The following is a 22,160-nucleotide window of genomic DNA, read 5'->3' as shown; positions in this document are numbered from 1 at the left end:
GAATTGGGCCAGATCAAAATGTAAGATAGGAACCAAAACATAACCTTAAGTAAACCATAGCAACACCAGTTTTTAACCAGAAAGCCCAATACTGAGTCGCACCTGAGCATGATCCAATTTTTCAGGTAATGTGGATATTAAATAAAATGCAATATTACAACAAAACCTGAACCCAGATTCTAATTCTGACTGTCTACTACAGGTGAAAGATCATTCAAGATCATGTTTATTTTTACTTTTTTTAATTCAGTGTGTGTTTTTGTAATGCAACCTTGAGCTTGAATTGAGGCATATACATAAAATGTTATCTCCCACCTTCACTTTCTTAATCTCTAATATAGTGCATTCATGCTCAACCATGCTGGTTTCAGATGTGTTTTTTCCATTCATGCCTTAAGCATTTAAGTAAAAAGAGAAAGAGAGAAAAAACCTTTGTGAGGTCAATCTCCACACTGAACTGGGGGGGGGGCATAATTTCAAGTCACGCGGAGGGGGTGGATGCGCAAATGCATTGAAACAGACAATATTACTGATATATTAAATAACGTTGCGGAGCACTTTATTTTATTCCAACACCACACAGTCACATCTACAGTACACACATGCTTCCTCAGATTAACTCCTCTGATCCCACTCTCACATTCACACACAACAGGCCAAGCTTATTTACACTTAAACGCACAGATGAAACTATAGCAAAAACATAAAGTAGGCCTACATCCAGTCCACAACCACAACTCATCTTGCTGCCTTGAACCTAAATCAACATTATAGTCATTATCATCACAAGTCAAGACTCACTATCAGATTGATGTGCAGAGCCGCACCCACAAAACAAGTAAAGTTTTCCGCTCGTGTCACACAATGTCAGCCAGTTAAAATCTTTGAACCACTGATATTGAACTGATCTTGCTCGTTGTGAAGACCCAGTCCCCTGTACCTTTTTGGTCTTCATAAGAACAGCAGAGTTTTGTGAGTTCCCCTCGCAGCACTCACTTGTACAGTGGCTGTCCGTAGCTTGGCTTGAAGCCGGAGGAGAGCAGCTAGCCAGTATGTGGTGGAGTTTTCATATTTATATTATTTATTGAAATTGTTCTTGTTTGTAAAACAAGACGCAGCCAGCATACACAACACTGCACTGAACCAGGGGCGATTTTAGGGTCAGAGCTTTAGGGGTGCTGAGCACCCAATGAGCCCCACTGCAAAGCCCCCCCCCCCCTCTTTTCACACAAAAACTAAAAATGTGTCTATTGAAAAATAACTTAATCATTTTAACATTGATTCAACTAACTCCAAAATCCAGATTTTTTTAACACCTTTTTTTGCAGAACAGAACTCCTTGCATGGCAATCCCTTTAAAGTAAGAACAATAGAACGGAGCTGTTTTAACTAACTAAACCTAAAATACTGAATGAGTGGTCGCTAACACATACAAACAAGGTTTGAGACCTTTTCAGGACACCAGCTTAATTGTGAGAGTTCACACAGACAGCCCCCTGTAACAAACACAAAACCTTCTTCACACAGCTTTTCCTGACCCTTAACTCCATATTCCTCCTTCTGTATCAACAGTCATCAGATTGGTTAGATTAGATCTTTATTGTCATTGAACAATGTTACAGGTACTTGGACAACAAAATGTAATTCATCTTCTGTAAATTATTTACAAATGGCCATCTATATCTGGTCGCACGCCAGTCTGAACTTTCATAAACCAATATAAGTCATCAATAAATAAAAAAATTAAGAAAAGAAGGTAAAGTCCAAAATATCCAGATAATTTACAAAGGTCTTGAAAATACTAAGAAAGTAAAGATATAAAAAAAGAAATAGAGGGAAATCTTTAAAGTACTTCCCCTGAATCCCCATTTTTGCTCTACTTTGGGAGAGTTAATCTATGTCGCCGCACTTTGAGGCTGGCAAACCTGTCAATGACCCTTTGGGGTTCAATTATTTCAAGCAACTCCTTCTCAATAGACATCACAGCTATAGGTGCTGGAGTCTGCTTTGGCCTGTGGTCCTCCTGAGCCATGTATGGAGCCGACGCAAGGCACTAAAAGACTTTCAGTGAAGGGAACACGAATCTGAACTGTGCCAGACTCACTCTTGCGCTTCAGAAAGAATCCCTTCCTCTGACACTCTGGTCCAAACACCAGGGCATCATGTTTCCATGACGACTGACCAGAAAAGACGCACGTGACGTCATGTTTACGTGACTCCAGACTGTTAAAATGAGTATCAAATGAACGATAAACTTTAACAACAGAGACACAGGTCCGCAGTTTAGTTGTTTTTGTTTCACGCGCAGCAGTTAATAAACAGAACTGAATGCGTCTTGCGGAAGAACATATTAACCGGCGCTACTTCTCTCCGTTTATGACCATGGACGAGTCACCCAGGTCCTGTGCTACTCCACAGCGGCGGCGACCCGCTGGACTAAAATAGTCCGAAAATAAACACTTGTTATAGGTGTACCATGGTGATTCAGGATACTGACTCCAGTACTCACCGATATGGTTTCGCAATCGGAACAACTCTATGTAAAAGGAAAGAAGTGTGAGACAGCTTTGGAGCAACTTAGTTGATTCACAACACTACATAACGTGTTCTCACTCACTCCGCGTGTGTCTCGCGCTGAGCGGTGCAGGTACAGAGGAGGAAGAGAAGAGGATGACACCGTTTGCTAAGCGGGGATGTTTTATTTTCATCCTTAACACATACATTTTAATCCAAAAACTACGGAGTATGTTTTGGGAATTATTTAACCTTCTAAAAGACGATTCTTTTTAGAATAACAACATTTCTTACTCCAAGTTTTAGGGGTGCTGAGCTCCTTTTAGGGGTGCTGAAGCACCCCTAAAAAGGGGCTAGCTTCGCCTATGTAACTTACCTCGAAGTTATATTTTATAAAACAATTTAAAATAAATGATGGTATCGGTCTCAGTCTCTTCCGTGCAGACACAACATCCCCCAAACGAGGTACATGCACAACATAGTTTTACTTTCAGTTTTTAATTACCGGAATAAGAGGGGAGATTACTGGCTTATAAGAAAACCTTTCATTCCAGGAATTCAAAACAGAAAGCAAAACAGCTCTTGTGTTGGGTCTTTGATAAATCCCCACCATAAAATCCAGGCAACGTTCATCCAACCCATCATTGTTGGAAAGACTTGAAACCTTACAAAAAGCCTCTTGAATTTCTACAGGGTAAGATCGTTTTATTGGTTCATAGACATATGTTTTTAATATGTATATGATTATTGACCTATTTTAAAAGCATTTACATTTTAAAGGAATATTGAATAATACACTGAACGAAATTTGTGCAAGCAGTTTAACATTACAATCAGGGTATCTTCCGTTCATTCCATATTCGTTTTCAAAACTGATTTTTTATTTTTTCACATAATAAAAAAGGTAATAAGGTTCTTAAAAAAATATGATTTTATTAATTAACTCAAGTTATTTCTTCAACATACCTAATTAACATTTAATGTTATAGTTTACGATCATTCTGTTTTTCTGATGACATCTGTATGAGGAGGATCAGTGTAAATAAAAAACAGCATCATGTCTATGGACGCTGCTGCATTTGGCAAAATATTTAAACCTCATGCGCTCGCTTGGACATTTTATTTTTGGCATTTTGACTGTGTTCATGCAAACATCATACATTTTGCAAAAGATTTGTATTTGTATTAAAATGAATATTTATGCTTCATAAATGTTTTTAGGTACAATGGTAGGGGTATATGGACATAAATATCCTCATTAAAACCTATTAAAACTACAAATCTGTATGTAATTTAAGCATAAATCATAAATTCCATATAAAATTATCTTTATTGTGTTCGCTTTGCTGGTCTAAAATAATTAAAAATTCATAAATTGCATAAAATTCAGTTTTCAAACCATAACTATTTACTTTTTGATGATGCGGTTTCAGTTCTGAAGCGTTTGCTTCTCAGTTTTTCTGCTTCTGCTGAATCATATAGCACTGCAGGCCCACAAACAAAATATCGTCGCTGTTATGTATGTAACCGCCGTTCCCTGATGGAGAGAACGAGGCGTTGTGTCGGCAGAATGGGGCTTAACTATTGATGGATGTTCCATAAAACCCTCATCTTCAGCAAAGAATCGTGGCGTTTTATTCCATAGTACTCTGTCATTTGAGAAACAAGTCGCCAAAACATGTAAAATTGCTTTTTTCCATTTTAAAAATATATATAAACTATGTCATATGCTGTTACCATAAGATCCAGAGAAGGCAAGTCATGCCTTTTTGACATCAAGACTAGATTACTGTAATGAACTATTAGGTGGTTGCCCTACAGGCCAATTACAAAAACTCCAACTGGTGCAAAATGCGGCAGCTCGAGTTCTTACACGTACAAAAAGGTAGCATATTAGCCCGGTTTTGTCAACCTTGCACTGATTACCTATAAAGCATCGCATTAACTTTAAAATCTTGCTTATTGCCTATAAAGCCCTGCATAGTTGAGCTCCTTACTACTTGAGTGAACTCCTCTCGTATTACAGTCCATCACGTGCACTACGCTCTCAGATGTCCGGTCAGTGGGTAATACCTAGAATTTCAAAATCAAGTGCAGGCGGCAGATCCTTTTCCTATCTAGCACCTAAACTTTGGAACAGTCTTCCCTGCGCTGTCCGGGAGGTAGACACACTCTGTCAGTTTAAATCTAGACTAAACATGTATCTTTTTAATCTTGCATACACTACACTACCATAATATATATATATATATTCCAAAGGTTTAGGCTGCACTAGTTAGATCATCTGGAACCAGGAACACTTCCAATAACAACTGATGCATTTGTTGCATCAAAGAGTGCAGAACAGTACTCTACCCTCAGCCAGTCTTGTCTCGTTGTTCTAAGGTTACTAGAGTGGGCAGGACGCAGTCACCAGAGTGGGCAGGACGCAGTCCAAGGTTACCAGAGTGGGCAGGACACAGTTCATTCCCAGACCTAACAAATGCTGTGATGATAGAGCTGGACAAAGGATGTGGCTAGTCTGCAAAATTATTAAAGATAATCTTAAATCTAATGATCTTTTTATTTTGGCTTTTTGCTGCAAGCACTGTCGAGCTTGTGCAGAGGCTGCAGCTTTTGCCAGAGGGGAACTGGAATCCCCTGGTTAGGCCTGGTTTCCCTCTGAGGTTTTTTTCTCCTCCAATGGAGTTTTGGGTTCCTCGCCACCGTTTGCATACTGTTTGCCTGGCCGGGGGGGCTGCTTGAATTTTATAGTTTTATTTAATTAACACTGCATATAGTAATTTATAGTCTTTCTGATATTTGACCGGTGTTTTGACTTGCATAACCTTATATGTTTTGCTAATAGTCAATGTTTTCTTGTACAGCTGCATTGTGACAATGACATTTTTTAAAAGCGCTATATAAATAAAGCTGACTTGATTTGACTCAAACGGTCTCGCCGATAGGGGAGAACTCATGGGAGAATGTGCGGACTGCAATGGTGTGCCGCGAGAAGGTGGAGGTCCACCTAGGAGAGGTCATGGGCAGGGCCAGACGGAATAGTAACGTGTATTTGATTGAGTACGCATCAAGTACTCTGTTGTTTAGGGTTGCAATCTGACAATTTTATGGCGTGATCGATTCCAAAGACACCCACAGTCTACTTAAGCGAATCTTATCGATCGTGATTGTTTCTAAAGTAGGCTACAGAACAAGCAAATTTTACCTCACGCAAAGCAAAAGTAAAAACCACTAAGTTAGCAGCCTGTGTATATAAATGTCCACACGATATGGTTGTCGTGTTAGTATTGCATCACATGTTTTTGTTGATAAAAACAAGCTTAGCCTACACATTATACTAAGAAGCGCTGCGTAATCAGATGCAGCAAACTAACACACAACAATGCAATGAGCGAACAAGTTTGTTAAAGCGCTTATGTTATTTTTTTCATATTAATTACTTTCTTTTTCATCTCATGTGCTGAAACGGTATCACTGAAAGATCTATTAAAGTCGTCAAAAACACGACTGAGATCGTTATAGTTTAAAGCTGTGAACAGCTCATATATGATCATCATTATAAAAATATGTCATTCTGCATGTAAAATGTATATTATAAATAAACAAGTAGGTCTATATTCAATAATGGTGTTTATAAAACATGTTCATAACATTTTTATTTAGGTTTAATTGCAATTTTGACAGCTGATTTGTAAATGCTTTTATTTTGTAAAGTTTAAAGGCCCAGTCTTCAAATCTTTTAACAAATGTATTTAAAAAATTTTTTTAACTTACAACACATTTCAAACAAAATTAAAACTATTCCGCAGATTAAGAAAAAAATTCTGCACAGAATTCACAAAAAAAGTCCACAGATTCCGTCTGGCCCTGGTCATGGGCCACAGCATGGGAGCCAGATAATGAGGATACATCAGACGGAACCGTCTATTAGGTATGGAGCACTAGGCCCGATTAGAGCCATAGGTCCAGGAGCTAGACATAGAGGTTCCAGGGGTCTGTTCTCGGATGCCACAACATGCCCATCCCTGAATAATAAACTATGACTGAAGGGCGTTCTGCTTCGTGTCGTGCCTGCCATACAATTCTTTCATGATATAAAATCACTTGTTGTTTTTTCCGCTTAAAAAAGGTCTCTCTTCAGTTGTGTCTTTTTTTTTCAACAGATTAGTATGAGCCAGTCTTGCCTTTCTGAGTGAGTTGTTTCAATTAGCATTCTTGCACACATTAAATAATGATGCACTTTTGATATATTGTAAACTGAGTATGATAGAGTATGACAAAATAAAAATGTAAGCACCACTCAAAAGTTTTCATATTTGTCTCTCTCTGTCTTCATACCATGTATCTGCAGTGTTAAGGATTTGCAGTGTGAAGAGCCAGTCGGTGATCTGCAAGAGGGTATGGAGTCCATCTGTAACATCTGTATGGCCCTCCTTAATACACTTGTTGATCAAAACACTGGAAAATGTTTTAATTATGATCAAATCAGGAAACACATTGAGCGTGCTGAGCACAGCCTAAAGACGTCAGAGAACATTATTAAAGAAAAACTGGGAAACTTGGATGAAAGAATGGAGTGCCTTCTGAAAGAGAAGGAATGTAATGAGCAAGAAAAGAATAAAACAAATCTGGCCTTGGATAAACTGTGCAAAGACAAGTCATGTGCTGAAGAAATACTGCATCAGTTCGAGAGTGCTTTGGAACAAGCAAAAATAAACCTAGGCTCAGAAGAAGAAGCTTTAAAGAAAGAAGAAGCAAAGAAGAACTCATGTGAAAGCTGTGCAATTGCAGGGGCAGTGATTACACCAATACCAATTCTTGGATGGATTGCTGGTAAGAAATATAACAAATCTAATAATTTTTATGCTTAATCATTATTCTAAATAATATAACTTACCATTTGTAAAATATGCAACTCCGTCTCAAGGCAGTTCATGGCATAGTCGCGCAATATGGAATCTATTGATTTGTGTTTATTGACACGAATTTACCATACTTTTAACCTTTTTTCATGTCACTCAGCATGGCTTTTAAAACACAGACCGTGTGTGTATGCACAATTAAATATTTATAACCTGATATCAAATGAAGCCGTACATATTTTAGGTGGCTAACCAACACCTTACCTCACCCTAAACCCTGAAATCACAGCTGCAAATGCTAATATTTGCTAAAAACACGAGTTTCATGCTGGCAAAGCAATAATAAATGCAACCTGATCTCATAGGAAATACGTACCACCACAAAATACGTGCCATCAGGTACATATTAAGATCCGTCATCACAATTTCCAACTACAGTAATGTTAACAACACCATTAAATTGAGATGTAATGATTTAGATTTTAATCAGACGTTGTATTTTGTGTCATTTTTTATTTTGTACGCACAATTTGAATACGTAACCTGACCCAACCCCTAAACCTAACAGTTTGTATATTGTACAATATAAAACACAAAACGTAACAGGAAGATTGGACTAAATATGCTGATTATTCAAAAAGGACAATTATTCCAAGCGTTCCAAGGCAAAAGAACAGACACGAAAGTGGTCCCCTTCTCCGTCCGCCATTAAACTCTGAACCGGGCCAGCTATGCACAGTGACTGAATTTTAAAACTACCACCAGTGTGTGAACCGTTACATCAGTGTCGATAGTGAAATGGCATTGGCTCTCAGGTTTCTTGTAGTTGCGTCATTACGCTAGTTTACGTCATGAAATATCACTGTCCCGTTCTGATGGCGTCACTGTGTAACCTTGAGCTCAAAATAGGTATGAATTCCCATCAGATTGCTTTGATATTTATAAAGATACCTCGTATTAAAATATGTTAGATTGAAAGTCGTGTTGAGTGACCCGAAAACATTTTAAATTTGTGTCCGACCTCAAATTAATAGATTACAGTTCGTGACAATGTCACCAAATCCCATGAGACCATGTTGAAAATATGCACTGATCTTCCTTTTACTTCTAGGTCCAATAATACTAGTTGTGGGACTGCATGAAAGAAACGATGCAATAAATGGCATCAGAACTGCAGAGATGGAGATTAGAAACGCTGAATCTAAAGTAAGGGAATATAAGTGTAAATTGTCTGATTGTCAATGCAGAATCTTTGAGGCTCAGAAAGAAGTGAATAAAACAAAGGAAGATCTGAAGAAGATTGAGGAGGAGATTGAACGGCTTAAGCAGGGTTTTGTGGACGCAGCTGAATTTCAGAATGTCGTCAGGCGAGCTGTGCATCTTCTAAGTGTTCTTAGTGGAAGAGTCACTGTACTGCAGATGCAAACTCAAAGTTTCATCTTGTGGGAGCCTGTGGTGAATGTGATAAAAGAAGTGATGAAGGCAGCAATAAATATAGCAGAGAATCGGTTCCTTTTTATTCGAGGTCTTCCAGGTCTTATAAATTCTTTGAGGGAGAATACAGAAACACTGTTGGCAATATGCAATTCACCCAACAATTCTGAACATGAAAGCTATTACTGACAAGCTCCTTTTAATGTTATAACTCATATAGAAATCAACATACTTAATTTTTTTTAGAAAATGCCATTATCACAATTGACAGATTTAAATATGAGACATTGTAGAGATATGTTAAGCATGCCTCCAGGAGTTAGTGACGCATGAATAAACAACAAATTATTTGTATAGCCAGGGACATAAATAGACATGCAAAGATTTATTTTAAAATCAATACAACATTATTATATTGTTTAATGTTTTCCTTGTATGTTAAAACAATAAAACAAAGCTATAATTAAAACACATTGCATTATTATTTGTATAGTAGTTTCTGTTGTTCTGGTGCTTTTTGTGAATATTGTGATTACTGCTCAATAAACGCTAAAGTATCTTGCGAAATTTGTAAACCAACTTGAGTCAACACAAAAAATTATATATACATTAAAAAAATTAAAATAATCTTGATAAATTGTAAAGCAACTTGCAATGTAATATTATATATTTCATAGTTATAATCACTATAATACACTCTAACATGTAACTCTACTTTTGTAAAAATTAATTGTTCTGACATTTGAACAGTTATTTACTAGAATCACAGTGATTTTTGCTAAAACAGAAATTATTTTGTTGGACATACTGTAGATACTCAAGTGTGTATCCAATGGTCCCAGCATGTAATATTATGTGCTAATTATTAGGAGACGACTCTGTGTTATTGCATATCACACTCGTTCCTGCAGATGATGAAAATCTGTATTCACTTCACACAATGAAAAGAATACAGTAAATTTTAAATGATCATTCAAATTTGAGACAAATCAAAATAAGGTCACAAAATAATTTATCATTAATTTGTTGGAACTTTTTGACTGGAAGATGATTCAGTCACTGAACATTAAATAAAGCATATACATTTTTTTATTGTAGTATTCATAAATAACGAATACTTATTTTCTACTTACTTGGTCATTGTTGGTCATAATTTGAGTTGTGTAGAGGCTATCATCTGATAATGTACAGAAATAAACAATTAAATTAGGTTAAGATATTTCTACAGAGAAAAAATACACATACTTTTGTTTTAATTTTACTTACCACAGTCTTCATAAATATTATCTGTGTTTGGATTCTGATGTTTAAGGTTAGTTGTTTTAATAGGACTGTTCTTCACTTGATCTCTTGTGGACGGCTGTTTGGACAGATTCATCGTTGTAACGCAGGAGTTGTTTACATCACCTCTTTTACATCCACATAGAGAGCCGTCTCCTGAGTATTAACCAATTTCAGACTATAACTTGACCCACCAAACAGTTCATCAGGATTAAACTCACACACCTGTTCATCATCGATTGCTTATACACCTGCAGCTCATTTACTCTTGTATATAATCTGCTTCCAACTTTCACTCAGTGCGAAGTATTGTTTTGCCATGCTAATGACTGAGTACACATGTATTGGCTTGCTGGTTTAGAGCTGGTCTGTTTGCGGCTACCAACCATCTGTCTCTGGTTACCTTGACTTTGGACTGTACCCTGACTATCGATCTCCCTCTGGCACCCTTGATCCTGGACTGTTTACCGAACTCTGATTATTCCCCGCCTGGCCTGAACCTCAACGCCTGTGTATTTGATTACCCTTTGGGTTTCCCCTTCTGATTATCTTATATTATTAAAGCTGCAAATGGATCTTACCGACTCCGAGCATTCCTTACAATGGTATTATCCTGATCTGTAAGCTCAACATATTTTCATATCACTGCCACTGTTATACATATTTTACTCTTTTGATAAAACAGTTTTCTCATGTAGGCAACATCTGAGGTTCAGACTCACGATTTGCTTTTCCTGTAGAGCCTTTGATGTTTCTGAAACATTCGATATAAAATATTGTTAACGTCTGTAATTTTCTTACATACACATTTTATGTACTTGGTGCGTTTTAACAAGTTACATTTAGATTTTACAGTTAAAACGTATATGACCAATTTTATCATCATTAACACTCTATTCTACAAAAACAGTATATTTCAGTGACTTCAGACAATATATGACTAGTTTCAATCATATGTCTTGCTCTACACTTGATACTCCGGTTTGCTTATTTTTAAATGACTTACCGAAAGTTAAAAAACACACTTATTGCTAACAGCAATGCTAATAAAATTCCCACCACGATCCCTGCTATTTCTCCAGCACTCAACACATTGTTTGAAGTACCTACAAAGAGACAACCAACACATCATCCACATTTGCTGAAGTATTTGTATACCTATACCACAAAATACTGGATGTCTTTGCAGACTATCAAAATATAAAACAAGCTGTTTAAAAAAAAGTAATATTTCAAAAGTTTGTTAGGTTTCAAACTATAAAAACATAGAAATATTGTTCAAAATGTTATATTTTCATATTGAATAAGGTATTTAATAATATCTTCATTCAAAATTGTATATAAAATTAGTGATTAATACAAATTAATATACTATAACTATTTTGATAAGATTTGGTTTTACACTTTATTTCTAATACACTCTGGACATTTAGACATCTGAAATGGCCTTGCATGTTCTTCTTATTTCAGTTTTGGACGATATGTTTTAGCTAAGGTTCAATCGAGTCTAAACTAAGACTGTTTAAAAACCTTTTTTACCTCTTACTGTGACTGTGTGTTTTGCAGAGGTTGTGAGTCCAGTGATGTGGTTTGAGGCTGTGCACGTGTACTTTCCACTGTGGGTCGAGTTGCTGCTCTCAGTAATGTATAAAGCTGAATTTCCAGCATCCACATCATTTACTGTCCAGGTGAGAGTAGCTAATGGTACAGATGACACTGAACAGTACAGAAGAATGTCTGAGCCGCCTTCTAATATCTCTGCTCCAAGTATCTTCACATCAGGCCCATCTGTCACACAAAATAACATTATTAATGATCAATCACAAACACAGCTTTGGACTTTGTAGTTGTGAGATATCATGGTTAATGTGGGAAAAGCAATTGTTTTGCTAGTGGTAATATCAATATGCCAAAAACAGTTAAAAAACTGAAAAACATTTGATAGTTACTTTTATACTTTTGTAACTGTGTGTAGGTGTGACCACGCACCCGAATAGGAACGAGTTGGTGTTGCCATCTGTATATCAGGTTTATATTACCATAAACATGTAATTTTACAATAAATGTCATGGTTAAACCACTGTTCGTGTACTGAGACGATGATACATGTCTGTTTATTAGGGTTTTACTACAAATCCTACAGTAGATCCATGGTAAATATTCAGGAGGGACATTCTTTGGCTAAACTTCTTCGTCACAGCGCTACTAAGAATTGATGTTGTTACAAAGAATAGCACAATGGTGAGTGTATAAACGCATTGTCCTTATTGGGAGATACAGGAGAGGTTTATAAATGCATGGCTCAATGAAACAAGTATACTGACTTTAGATGTCAGTTATAATGTCAATATCTGCATTTACATATTTAGATTTAGACTGAAAGACTATTGCATACTCACAGAGTACAGTAAGGCTGTAGTTAGCCATTTCTGAACTGATAGGATTGCTGTGGACACAAACATAGTCTCCAATGTCTGATCTGTTCACTGGATAGATCCCCATTGATGTGTTATCAGCTGAGAATGTGATGGTGTCGCTTTCTGACAGATGATGACCATCCTTTGTCCACTGAGTAGTAATGATAGTACCATTTCCATCACAGATGAGGTTAGCCGAGCTTTTACCCTCCACAAGTGCATAGCTTGGACCTATGATATTTACATCTGCCACTGGGACTAAAATAAGGAAAACATGAAGTGGATCAAGAGGTTCATTATTTTTATAATAATTTGTGAAAGCTTATAGCAGAATTTCACCATCAGTGGATTACGTTCTTATTGAAAAATAAAGACTCATTAAACAGACAAATATTACTGACCAAACACTTGTAAAATAGTCCTTCCATGTAGTGTTTGTGTTCCGTCTGCTGGTGTCAAAATCACAGTATAATCTCCAGTGTCATTCAGCCTTAAACTTTTTAATGTCAGAGCCCCAGAGGTTTTGTTAAGAGACACTCTGCCTTTATATTCTATGCCCACTGTTTCTGAACCTAAATGGTGAGATGTTATGATGTTTGCATTTCCGAAGCTCCAGACGATGATCTGAAATTGCATAAGAGGAGAAGTGAAGGTGTTGAACTGCACTTGTTCTCCTTTGGCTCCATATACAGGTCCTGGAAACAATATGTTTTCAGCCCAGCTATTTCCTGAAAAGATAACAGTGGTGTCATTAGAATATCTTTTAGAAAAGTATATAATGCGTTCTTTCTTAGCATTTCCTTGTTTAGAGGCTCTAAACCATAAGGAAACATGGAAGTGCTTATATTAATGTGAAATAAAAAAACGTTTTGTTTTTCTGTGAAAAAAGTTTTTTATTTCACATTAATATTCCAGTTAATAGTCTATGTGAAGAGTTCAGATGCAAAACCCTCTTAAAGCCACCTCCGTCAAACATGAGATCATGAGGTTGAACAAATCTCCAGTCTCCACCCATAGTTAGGGCCTACTCAAATCATTTGGCTCCAAAACCCACTAAATAGCGCACTCAAAATGGTCTGAAACATCTGGTTGGCCTATTTCTGAACGTAAATGTAGATGAAAAGTGCTCATTTAAACGAAATGCGTTGGGCATTTCGCACCAAAGGAAAGTTTAAGTAAATCCAGGGGGGATGTAGCCTACCTGCTTTTTGAAGTGTTCGCACCCAAAAAAAAGAAATGAAGTGTTTGACTGGTTTAACACATACCACAAAACATATTTTTTTAAGTGAAATAAGACATAGACATAAGGCGTTTGATACTTGTGAATTAAGAAAGCGAATGTTAGCGCCATTTACTGTTCGTCTTTGTCTGTGGCATGTTCTTGTTGGAGGTGACACGTTGGCACTGCAAATTCAATGGAAACAAACGTGAATAAAAATCATTTCGTCCTAATTTTGCTCTTTAAATCGCAACATATCTCTATCTCTGTTATTATCGACAGACAACAAACACACTCTGATCACGACTTCGTTTATGTTTTTAAATGCCATGTTTTTAGCAGCTGACGTCACGTCAGAGGTCATAATGTTAGTGCGACTGCAGAAAATAATCAGAATTCTTTTGGTTTGTTTGTTTTTGTTTTCAAAACTTTGTTTTGTAACTACCTAGTGTGAAAGTATATTTTTCAACAACATGATACTAACTTTTTGCATGTGTTTATCAGTCTTTCAAATTGCAGTTGGGTGAACTTCCTGGGTTTTTTTGTCAGGTATTTATTACACATAGCCTACATTACACACACACGTGACACACAAAGCATCTCTAATCTAAAGTTTTATTCCTATACACAAATGTGCAGTAGTCTGTAGGCTAGTGCTGTGCAATTAATCGAAAATGAATCGTAATCGTCAATTTTGGCTTTCATCAATTACAAAAACAAAATAATCGAGGTAAACGATTATTGCGCCACATTCCATTTAGCAAGGATCCTCTCTTTTCAGTGTACACCTTTCCTTTACAGTGGTTCAGCAGTGATATTTCTTTACATTTATTTTTCAGTTAAATTCAGAGTTTAAAGTTTTTTTTTTAATTTTCTATGTTGTTTTAAAGGTTAATGAGTAATCTTGTTAAATAATCGGGATCTCAATATTGGCCAATATAATTTAGTCATATTCGAGCAGCCCTACTGTAGGCTATTGTACATGTGTGGCAAAGTGCCTCAAAAAATCTTAATCTATCATACATCAGGAGCATTGAGTATAACAATGGCTTGTTCTTTTACGTTTTTCAGTGTATCTGAAGGATTCCAATCCTTCTGCTAGTCAAGGTCCAAATCTACATGTGTACAATGTACAGAGAGTTTTCTTTATCATAACACACAAATATATTACACTCCAAAAACAAAGATAGACTAAATACCTGCAAGTAGGATGATGGTAAGACTGGTCATCAAAGATCTGGTCATGGTTCTTCACAAGTTCTTCAGACCTGAAGTGTGAGTTTCACTCGCAAATTTTAAAGCCCTAAAGAGCCGTTCTAATAAGGAAGTGCCCCTTGATTTATGGATGCAGATATGTTATCATTTTATGGTACGAATTGCTCAACATGAAGCTTTAGAAGCTTTGGCTTTTTCAAATAAATGATTTGTTGTTTGTCTGCAACCAAGTGTTTTTTATCTTAATTAAAAGAGAAATGATTATTTAATAAAATCAGTATTTATTTAAACAGATTTAATCTCATGACATATTACACATAAATAGCAAGTGTATTGGAGTGGATTGCACAATACACAATGAACAGTAGATGGAGACATTATCTTGTATCTGCACTAGAACAAAAATGTACATTTTGCACACAACTGCACAGTTGTCAATTATGTAAATGTATGTTCTAAATTACATTTTTAATGTTAATATGAAATGTTCAATCACTGCATTGTCAAAGTTAATCATTTAAAATACTGCAGCTTGTGGCACTGTATACATAATAAAATCACAGTAATAATGATAACAATAATGAAAGTAATGATAAGTCAAAATTATAATAATGCTGAACAAAAGATGAAATTTGGTACCAGTGCGGTAAAATATGTTGCTGTTACAATAAAATGTTGTTTCCCTTTTTGGAATATTGTATCACCACTTATCTTATCACCATTTGAGAAATAACCTCTGGTCCTTTCCTGAAAGTATGCAGATATTCTATTCAGTGTTTATTGTTTATCACAAAACACTTGTGTTTATATTTTAAAAAATCCAGCTTGCGATTAAACAGAAGTCTCTAAAATATTTAAATAATCTATTAACATGCAAATATTAGATGTGTCAGTCTAATTCTAATGGTGCTTGATATTTGTTTAATTTTTAATGACGAAATATATGTGCATCATGAAAAGAGTAATTCATCTCTCATATGATATGTAAATGTTATATTTAAATTGTAGTATTTAAAAAAGTATGCTTTTGTAGATAATACTTATAAAAGAGAGTTTTCCTAAGTTATTCAGAGCCATTGCATCAGTTCAGAAACATTAGTAGTAGCTTTTGTAAATGTTCACATTGTAAAGAAAATAACATGCTCTTTGATGTTTGGTAAATGATCTGCTTTTCTGTTCAACAGACTTGTGGCTACAGAAATGCAATAGATCTTGTGTGTTCTTACATCACAGGAAATAGCAAAGTGTTTCCTTTTGTGCACCCTCTGAATTTCCTGTGACATTCCTTTATGATTGAGAGATGGAGAGCAGGAGAGAAGGACATTGAGTCTTTTTATCTTTCACATAAATAAAAATTTCAGAGGCAAAACTAAATTTCCCCATGTTTAACTCCTTCTCAATGCATCCTGACTGAATATGAATTTCTTCTTGAAGAATAATGCCGTCAGAGTTATAATACCACGTATCCTTTTACTTCCAAGCGGTAGAATTTTTGAAGCTCCAAAAAGGGCATATACATACATCGATCAAATAACTGCTTGACACGGCTCTGTTGTCTTCTGAAGTGAATCGATGCGTTTGTTTAGAAAATATATACATATTGAAACGCTATTAATGATATTGCTGTAACTTCCGTTATACCTCAGCTGCAGGTAAACCAGAGGCTTGTTTTTCTGGCAAATGATGGTGATGAAAGCTCCCGCACAAAGGGGACTGCAAAACCAAAAATACAGAGGTCATCATCGGAAACTTACGCCTGTGTCATTTGCTGGAGAAACAAGCCTCAGGTTCACGCACAGCCGAGGAATATGAGAAGTTGGACATTATTATGATTTATAGCACTGTCAATATGGATATTTCTCTTAAACAAACCCATCGATTTGCTTCAGAAGACCTGTCTTAAGACCACGGAGCCGAGCAGTTCTTTGATCGATGAATCACTTTTTGGAGCTTCAAAAAATTTCCCCCATTCAATCCCATTCTAGCGCGTGAAAGAAATATGATACGTGGTATTATAACTCCCACTGCATTATGCTTCAAGAAGAAAGTCATATTTGGTTAGGATGCCTTGAGGGTGAGTTAAACATGGATAAATGTTGTTTTGCCTCCGAAACATTGCTTCAACTTATTTTTTACACTGTCACTTTCTTTATAACAACTTCAGTGAAATCATTAACCAACACTAAATTACCTTCTTGTCTTTCTCTTCTGGCCTTCATTCTCCTCTTTTTCATCAAGAAACGGAAGCCAAAAACCACAGCCACCAGTCCCAAACTGTTAAGAAGCACTACTAATCCAAGAGTCAGAAGGTGTGATGGACCACTATTCTTATACATTGAATGGTCCCACAGCCCCACTGACACCACACTCAAACCAACCAGAGTTCCCCAAACCCCAAAGACCAACATACAGGAACTACAGGACAGCTCAGCCCCTCCAGTGATCACAGTGACACCTGCCACAGAAACAACTCCATTTGGTAACGTTACAGTTTCTGACTTTGGATCATAAGTCACGGTTTCGGTCCGGTTAGAATGATCTGGAAGGTCCATATTTGCTGCCATCAGTAATACGTTCCACAAAAATGATCAAATCAGAACCGTGAAAAGACCTTTAAAAGAGTTTGGGCAATATCTGTTTTGATACTCCCAAGCTGTGATTTTTCTTTAAAGACGTCCTTGCTGTTGTTGTGTTTTAATTGTTTATTTGCTTGCTGAGATTTTCAATAACGTCTATTCTCCTGTCAATTATACAGAAAAGAAAATATATTTCAACAAACAGCATATTGCAGATATGATATAATGTAAAAAGAAGATCTATGGACGGACCGAGACAGCATAACCCATATCTATGTTTGAAATACTTTGTTTGTTTTAAGTCCAAATGGTAAAATCTTTTTGTAGTTTAATCATTAAGTGTACTTTCAATGCATATGATAAAAGTAACCTCACATTTTAGGAAAAACTTCAAACAATACCTTATGTACAATACAATTTAACCTGCTTGCAAGGATTCGATTGAAAAGCTTGCATTCCCAATTCTGAAGAAAAAATATTTACCTTACCAAATACATTAAAACAAGGTTTAAAATCCAGAGTTTTTCTTAAAATCCATCCGCATAAATGCCAACTTCGGGGACATGTTTCCTCTCACACAAGAACATTTTGAATGGCGGTACAATGTTTCTGAACCATTGTGTTTGCCATTTGTTGCCCGGCCTATACCAACACTGGTTGTTATTATTTTGCTTATCATTGTTTGTTTCCATCGCCCTCTGTGTATTGAAGGAAGACGATGTCTGTCATTAGACATCATTATGACCCATTAACTTGTATTTATCTAAGATCCCCTCCCTTCCTCTGCCTCCCCCCTGCACCCTTTGCTTAAGAACTGCTGGGATTTTTCAAGGAGGTATTGTTTCCTAGGCAGAAAGTTTGAAAGAAATTTCCCTTTTTTATATATTTATGCTTTGTGGCATTTCAGTCTCTATCCTGTCTATGTGATTGAGACTTTTCATGAAATCACCTTTCGGTTAACTCTCACAATTCAGAAATATCTGGAAAATCTGATGCTAATGATTTGTGACTTTTTGCCATATGGCCCTTTTCAAGTCATTAAATGTTACATTTCTCCATATAATCACTCATTGACAGATGTTTTCATTTAAACATTGCCATATAAAACAGTATGCTATACTTTTAAAGAAACAGTGACATTAAAAATGCTTACATAAGAGGGTGGATCCCATCATAATCCTGCTGGAAAAATTTAATTAAAGAGAGGGTGGCACAAAGGACTCGAAAAAAAAGATTATATTATTTGGAGGATGCATATATACATTTTTTTATTGATTTAGTATTCAAATGTAAAATCTTACATAATACATTTTTGTTTGGTTTGGTTTTTGCTCTTTTTTTTCTTGGGTATTTTGTTATGTATTTGTATTTTGTCCAACTACTTTAACATAAACTTACTCCCCCACATCTCGACATACATGGGGGGAGTATAAACTGAATACTTGTTCTGAACTCTGCATGTCACAATTAGCTGTTAAAGTGGGCATATTGTAATTAGCTCTGACAGTTAATCCAATATACGTGTGCTCTTGGTATTCCTGGAATAGCACTGAGTAAATCCCCGTGCCAAAAGAGGGAAGAGGGAGGTCTGTCTGTTTTTTCAAAGGAGTTAAACAAATCTAGATGGATTAGAGTTGGTACAGACCTGTATTAAGTGAATGTTTTGGAAAGTTAACGTCACATAGGGAACAGTAGACGTTATTAACTGTTCTTCTCATTGAGGAATACGATTTAGATGACAATTAACAATAATGTTGTATGTAAAGACTGAGCAATATAGTTTTTCAGCATTAGTCAATCTTTATTATTGTTAGGTAATGTCAATACAACTATTCATGTTAGTTCATGGTGCATTAACTAAGGTTAACAGTAACAACACTTGATTTTAAAACTGTTTTATTAAATGTTAAAATATAACATTAAAGGGCTAGTTCACCCAAAAATGAAAATTCTGTCATAATTTACTCACGTTGTTCCAAAACATGTGTAAATTAGTTTTTCTGCTGAACACAAATAATGGTATTGGAAACATGTTTGTAACCAAACAGTTCAGGGCACTATTGATTTCCATATAGGAAAATAACACTATGATAGTCAATGGTGCCCCAGAATGGTTTAGTTTTCCACATTCTTTGAAATATGTTTCTTTGTTTTCAACAGAATTATTAATTTTATACAGTTTGGAACAACTTGAGGGTGAGCTACAGGAAGAAAAGCTTTCCTGTAGCTCAGTGGTTAGAGCACTAGCAATGCCAAGGTTGTGGGTTTGATCCCGGGGGATTGCACATACTTAGAAACAAATGTATAGTATGATTCAATGTAAGTTGCTTTGGATAAAAGCGTCTGCCAAATGCATAAATGTAAATGATGACAGAATTTTCGTTTTGGGTGAATTATTCCTCTAATAAATGCTATAGAAATATTGTTCATTGTTACTAGATCATGTTAATGCTTTAGCTAATTGTTAACAAATACAACTTTATTGTAACGTGTTTCAAATATAGTTTTTATGACATATAGCAGAAACTGTAAATGTATAGCATGTACTATATATATACTGTTTATATCAGTTTCAATTCATTTTCACAAGGAAAAAGTGTTATGATGAGATATCCAAAAGTTATGTCTTTGTTAAGAATGCTTTTTAAGTAAATTCAGCATTTATTTAGAACGTTCCAACAAAAATGTTTCCTGTAATGAACAATTTCAATATACAATCAATCGAAATGACTGCTGTTAAAGAAATATAATTTACAGTTATGTCCTGTTAACAGGGAGACAATAACAGAGAAGATCTCTTTCTAAACACAGACAGACACAACCTCAAAGTATACTACAGGTGTCAAATGTGAAAAGCATTATGTCGAACATCCTAACAGTGACCAGAATAAAGCTGCATTACTTTTGAAGGTGAAAGAGGTGAACCACCAAAACGGCGAGGATGGAAGAGGAGTTGCGGAGTTGTCAGAAGGTTAAGGAAGAAGATTTAAACCTGAATTAGGGATTGTTCCTGGAAAGGAGGGCACACAGTATAGCAGATGTCAGCTCTGGGCGCAAGGATCCCCTTATTACCACATGCTACTATAGAAACACTGCCAAACAAAACTCAGGGGGGTTTCTAATTAACTTCAAGTTTACCTATTGATTTACACATTTCTGTCACAGAGATATGGTTTCTTCTAAAGCAACATATGTTAAAGAGTGGAGTCTCATTTGTGTTGCCTATGGAACACTTGTGTAACAGTCAATACGTCAAGCTGAGGGAAAATATAAACGCCTCACAACAAGGCCTTATTTTTACGTCACTACATGCAGGTCAGTTTGGTTGTTTGGACGGCAGTCTCTGGGCTGAAATGTCTCTGATGTCTTTTTAAGAGACTGTCAGTTGAGGACACAATTGTATGCTCAGGAATTTTTGTTTTCAAAAGTGCTTTCCCTGATTAAACTATTTGGGGAAACAATTATTTCGTATTTTCTTGCCACATCGAAACATCTGCTTTATAGGACAAATTATGGACTGTGGGTTTATTTAGCTGAGCTGTATGATTGGCTGTTATGAACTGTGACGGAGAACCCAATTGCAGGCAGCGAAACGGGGATGAAGGGGTTAACGAGGACTTTAATAATATAAAACAAAAACCCACGAGGGGGTATCAAGACAGTACACAATAACTAACACCATAAACTGAAAACTAAACACTCAACTGGAACTCAACTATAAAGACTAAACAAACACTCACAAAGACTAGCATAAACTTCAAAGATTCTGACACGACAAGGCTTAGGACAGGGTAACAAGTACAACGAACCAGCACAAGACAATGAACACGAGGATGTTTTAAAGGGAGACAGACAAAGGATAATTAACAAGGGTCAGGTGCGGGTACTGAAACACTCAGGGAAGGTTAACGAGGAAACGAGATGGCGGGAACAAAGACACGGACCAGAGAGAGAGCAAGAAAGCCGATCGACCCAACATCTCTCTCTCACATAAAACAAAAGACTTTGTCATGAATCTGCCTCAAGACCAAGAATAGACATGACATGAAGGCAGATTCATGACAGAAGCCCCCCCTTTAGACTAACGAGACAAGACCGACTGGGTGACAGACATAAACCAACAAAACATGCTTAACAAAACTAAGGGCAGACAAGCAAGAACAATAAATGGGTTGGGATGGGACAATAAAAATAACAAACAAGGGAGGGGGGTGGGGCAAAACAAAAGTTCATGGGGGGAACACAAGAGTCCATGGGAGGAAGTCCAAAGGGGTTGGGACAGGGAGGGGCAGTCTTAGTCCCTGGACCCGCTCGAGAGCGTGGGGTCCTGGGGGACTTAGCAGGGGGTACCCTGGAGGGAGGCTCGCAAGAGCGCAGAGACGCCGGCTGGAAGGCCGGCAGGGCAGGACTTGGCGCCGGCTGGAAGGCCGGCTGGGCAGGACTGGGTGCAGGACTTGGCACTTGCGTGGACGCCTGGGCAGGACTTGAAACTGGAGTGGGTGCAGGCGGGACCACCGGACTCGACGGGACCACCGGACTCGACGGGACCACCGGACTCGACGGGACCACCGGACTCGACGGGACCACCGGACTCGACGGGACCACCGGACTCGACGCCTGCGCCAGAGCAGGTCTGGGC

General features: G+C 36.8%; 2 protein-coding genes across 5 annotated transcripts; one reads left to right on the top strand and one right to left on the bottom strand.

Annotated features, from left to right (window-relative positions):
- The first annotated feature begins 2,615 nt into the window (after positions 1-2,615).
- Positions 2,616-9,296, top strand: LOC306901591 (uncharacterized protein). 3 transcript variants are annotated; one of them, XM_079469460.1, is made up of 5 exons: positions 2,616-3,208; positions 6,327-6,448; positions 6,681-6,709; positions 6,869-7,350; positions 8,491-9,278. In XM_079469460.1, exons 3-5 carry the CDS (start codon positions 6,687-6,689, stop codon positions 9,000-9,002), a joined length of 1,017 nt encoding a protein of 338 aa, XP_079325586.1. In that variant the 5' UTR covers positions 2,616-3,208; positions 6,327-6,448; positions 6,681-6,686; the 3' UTR covers positions 9,003-9,278. The 3 variants fall into 3 exon arrangements, with proteins under 3 accessions (XP_079325586.1, XP_079325584.1, XP_079325585.1); XM_079469459.1 differs by lacking the exon at positions 6,327-6,448 and having other exon boundaries at positions 2,646-2,979; positions 3,069-3,208; positions 8,491-9,296; XM_079469458.1 differs by lacking the exon at positions 6,327-6,448 and having other exon boundaries at positions 2,634-3,208; positions 8,491-9,296.
- Positions 9,184-18,251, bottom strand: LOC306901587 (cell adhesion molecule CEACAM2-like). Of its 2 annotated transcripts, XM_079469451.1 has the most exons (10): positions 18,005-18,251; positions 14,930-17,685; positions 12,913-13,239; positions 12,494-12,769; positions 11,634-11,882; positions 11,101-11,200; positions 10,817-10,848; positions 10,080-10,250; positions 9,947-9,990; positions 9,184-9,744 (listed from the first exon to the last, which is right to left on the bottom strand). In XM_079469451.1, exons 2-10 carry the CDS (start codon positions 14,973-14,975, stop codon positions 9,742-9,744), a joined length of 1,248 nt encoding a protein of 415 aa, XP_079325577.1. In that variant the 5' UTR covers positions 14,976-17,685; positions 18,005-18,251; the 3' UTR covers positions 9,184-9,741. The 2 variants fall into 2 exon arrangements, with proteins under 2 accessions (XP_079325577.1, XP_079325578.1); XM_079469452.1 differs by lacking the exons at positions 10,817-10,848; positions 11,101-11,200.
- Between the last annotated feature and the right edge of the window lie 3,909 nt (positions 18,252-22,160).

The sequence above is a fragment of the Barbatula barbatula genome (genome assembly GCF_947034865.1).
Source record: "Barbatula barbatula genome assembly, chromosome: 12".
Lineage (NCBI taxonomy): Eukaryota > Metazoa > Chordata > Actinopteri > Cypriniformes > Nemacheilidae > Barbatula > Barbatula barbatula.
This window is presented reverse-complemented; position numbering and strand designations above follow the sequence as displayed.

What these genes read in the sequence shown, in the direction of transcription:
- LOC306901591 (XM_079469458.1), top strand. Translation starts at nt 6,687, where the DNA reads ATGAGCCAGTCTTGCCTTTCTGA. An exon ending in AGCCAGTCTTGCCTTTCTGA is followed by an intron (nt 6,710 to 6,868) that starts GTGAGTTGTTTC and finishes ATGTATCTGCAG; the next exon opens with TGTTAAGGATTTGCAGTGTG. An exon ending in AATTCTTGGATGGATTGCTG is followed by an intron (nt 7,351 to 8,490) that starts GTAAGAAATATA and finishes TTTTACTTCTAG; the next exon opens with GTCCAATAATACTAGTTGTG.
- LOC306901587 (XM_079469451.1), bottom strand. Translation starts at nt 14,975, where the DNA reads ATGACCAGATCTTTGATGACCAGTCTTACCATCATCCTACTTGCAG. An exon ending in GACTATTTTACAAGTGTTTG is followed by an intron (nt 12,770 to 12,912) that starts GTCAGTAATATT and finishes TCCTTATTTTAG; the next exon opens with TCCCAGTGGCAGATGTAAAT. An exon ending in ACACACAGTCACAGTAAGAG is followed by an intron (nt 11,201 to 11,633) that starts GTAAAAAAGGTT and finishes GTCTCTTTGTAG; the next exon opens with GTACTTCAAACAATGTGTTG.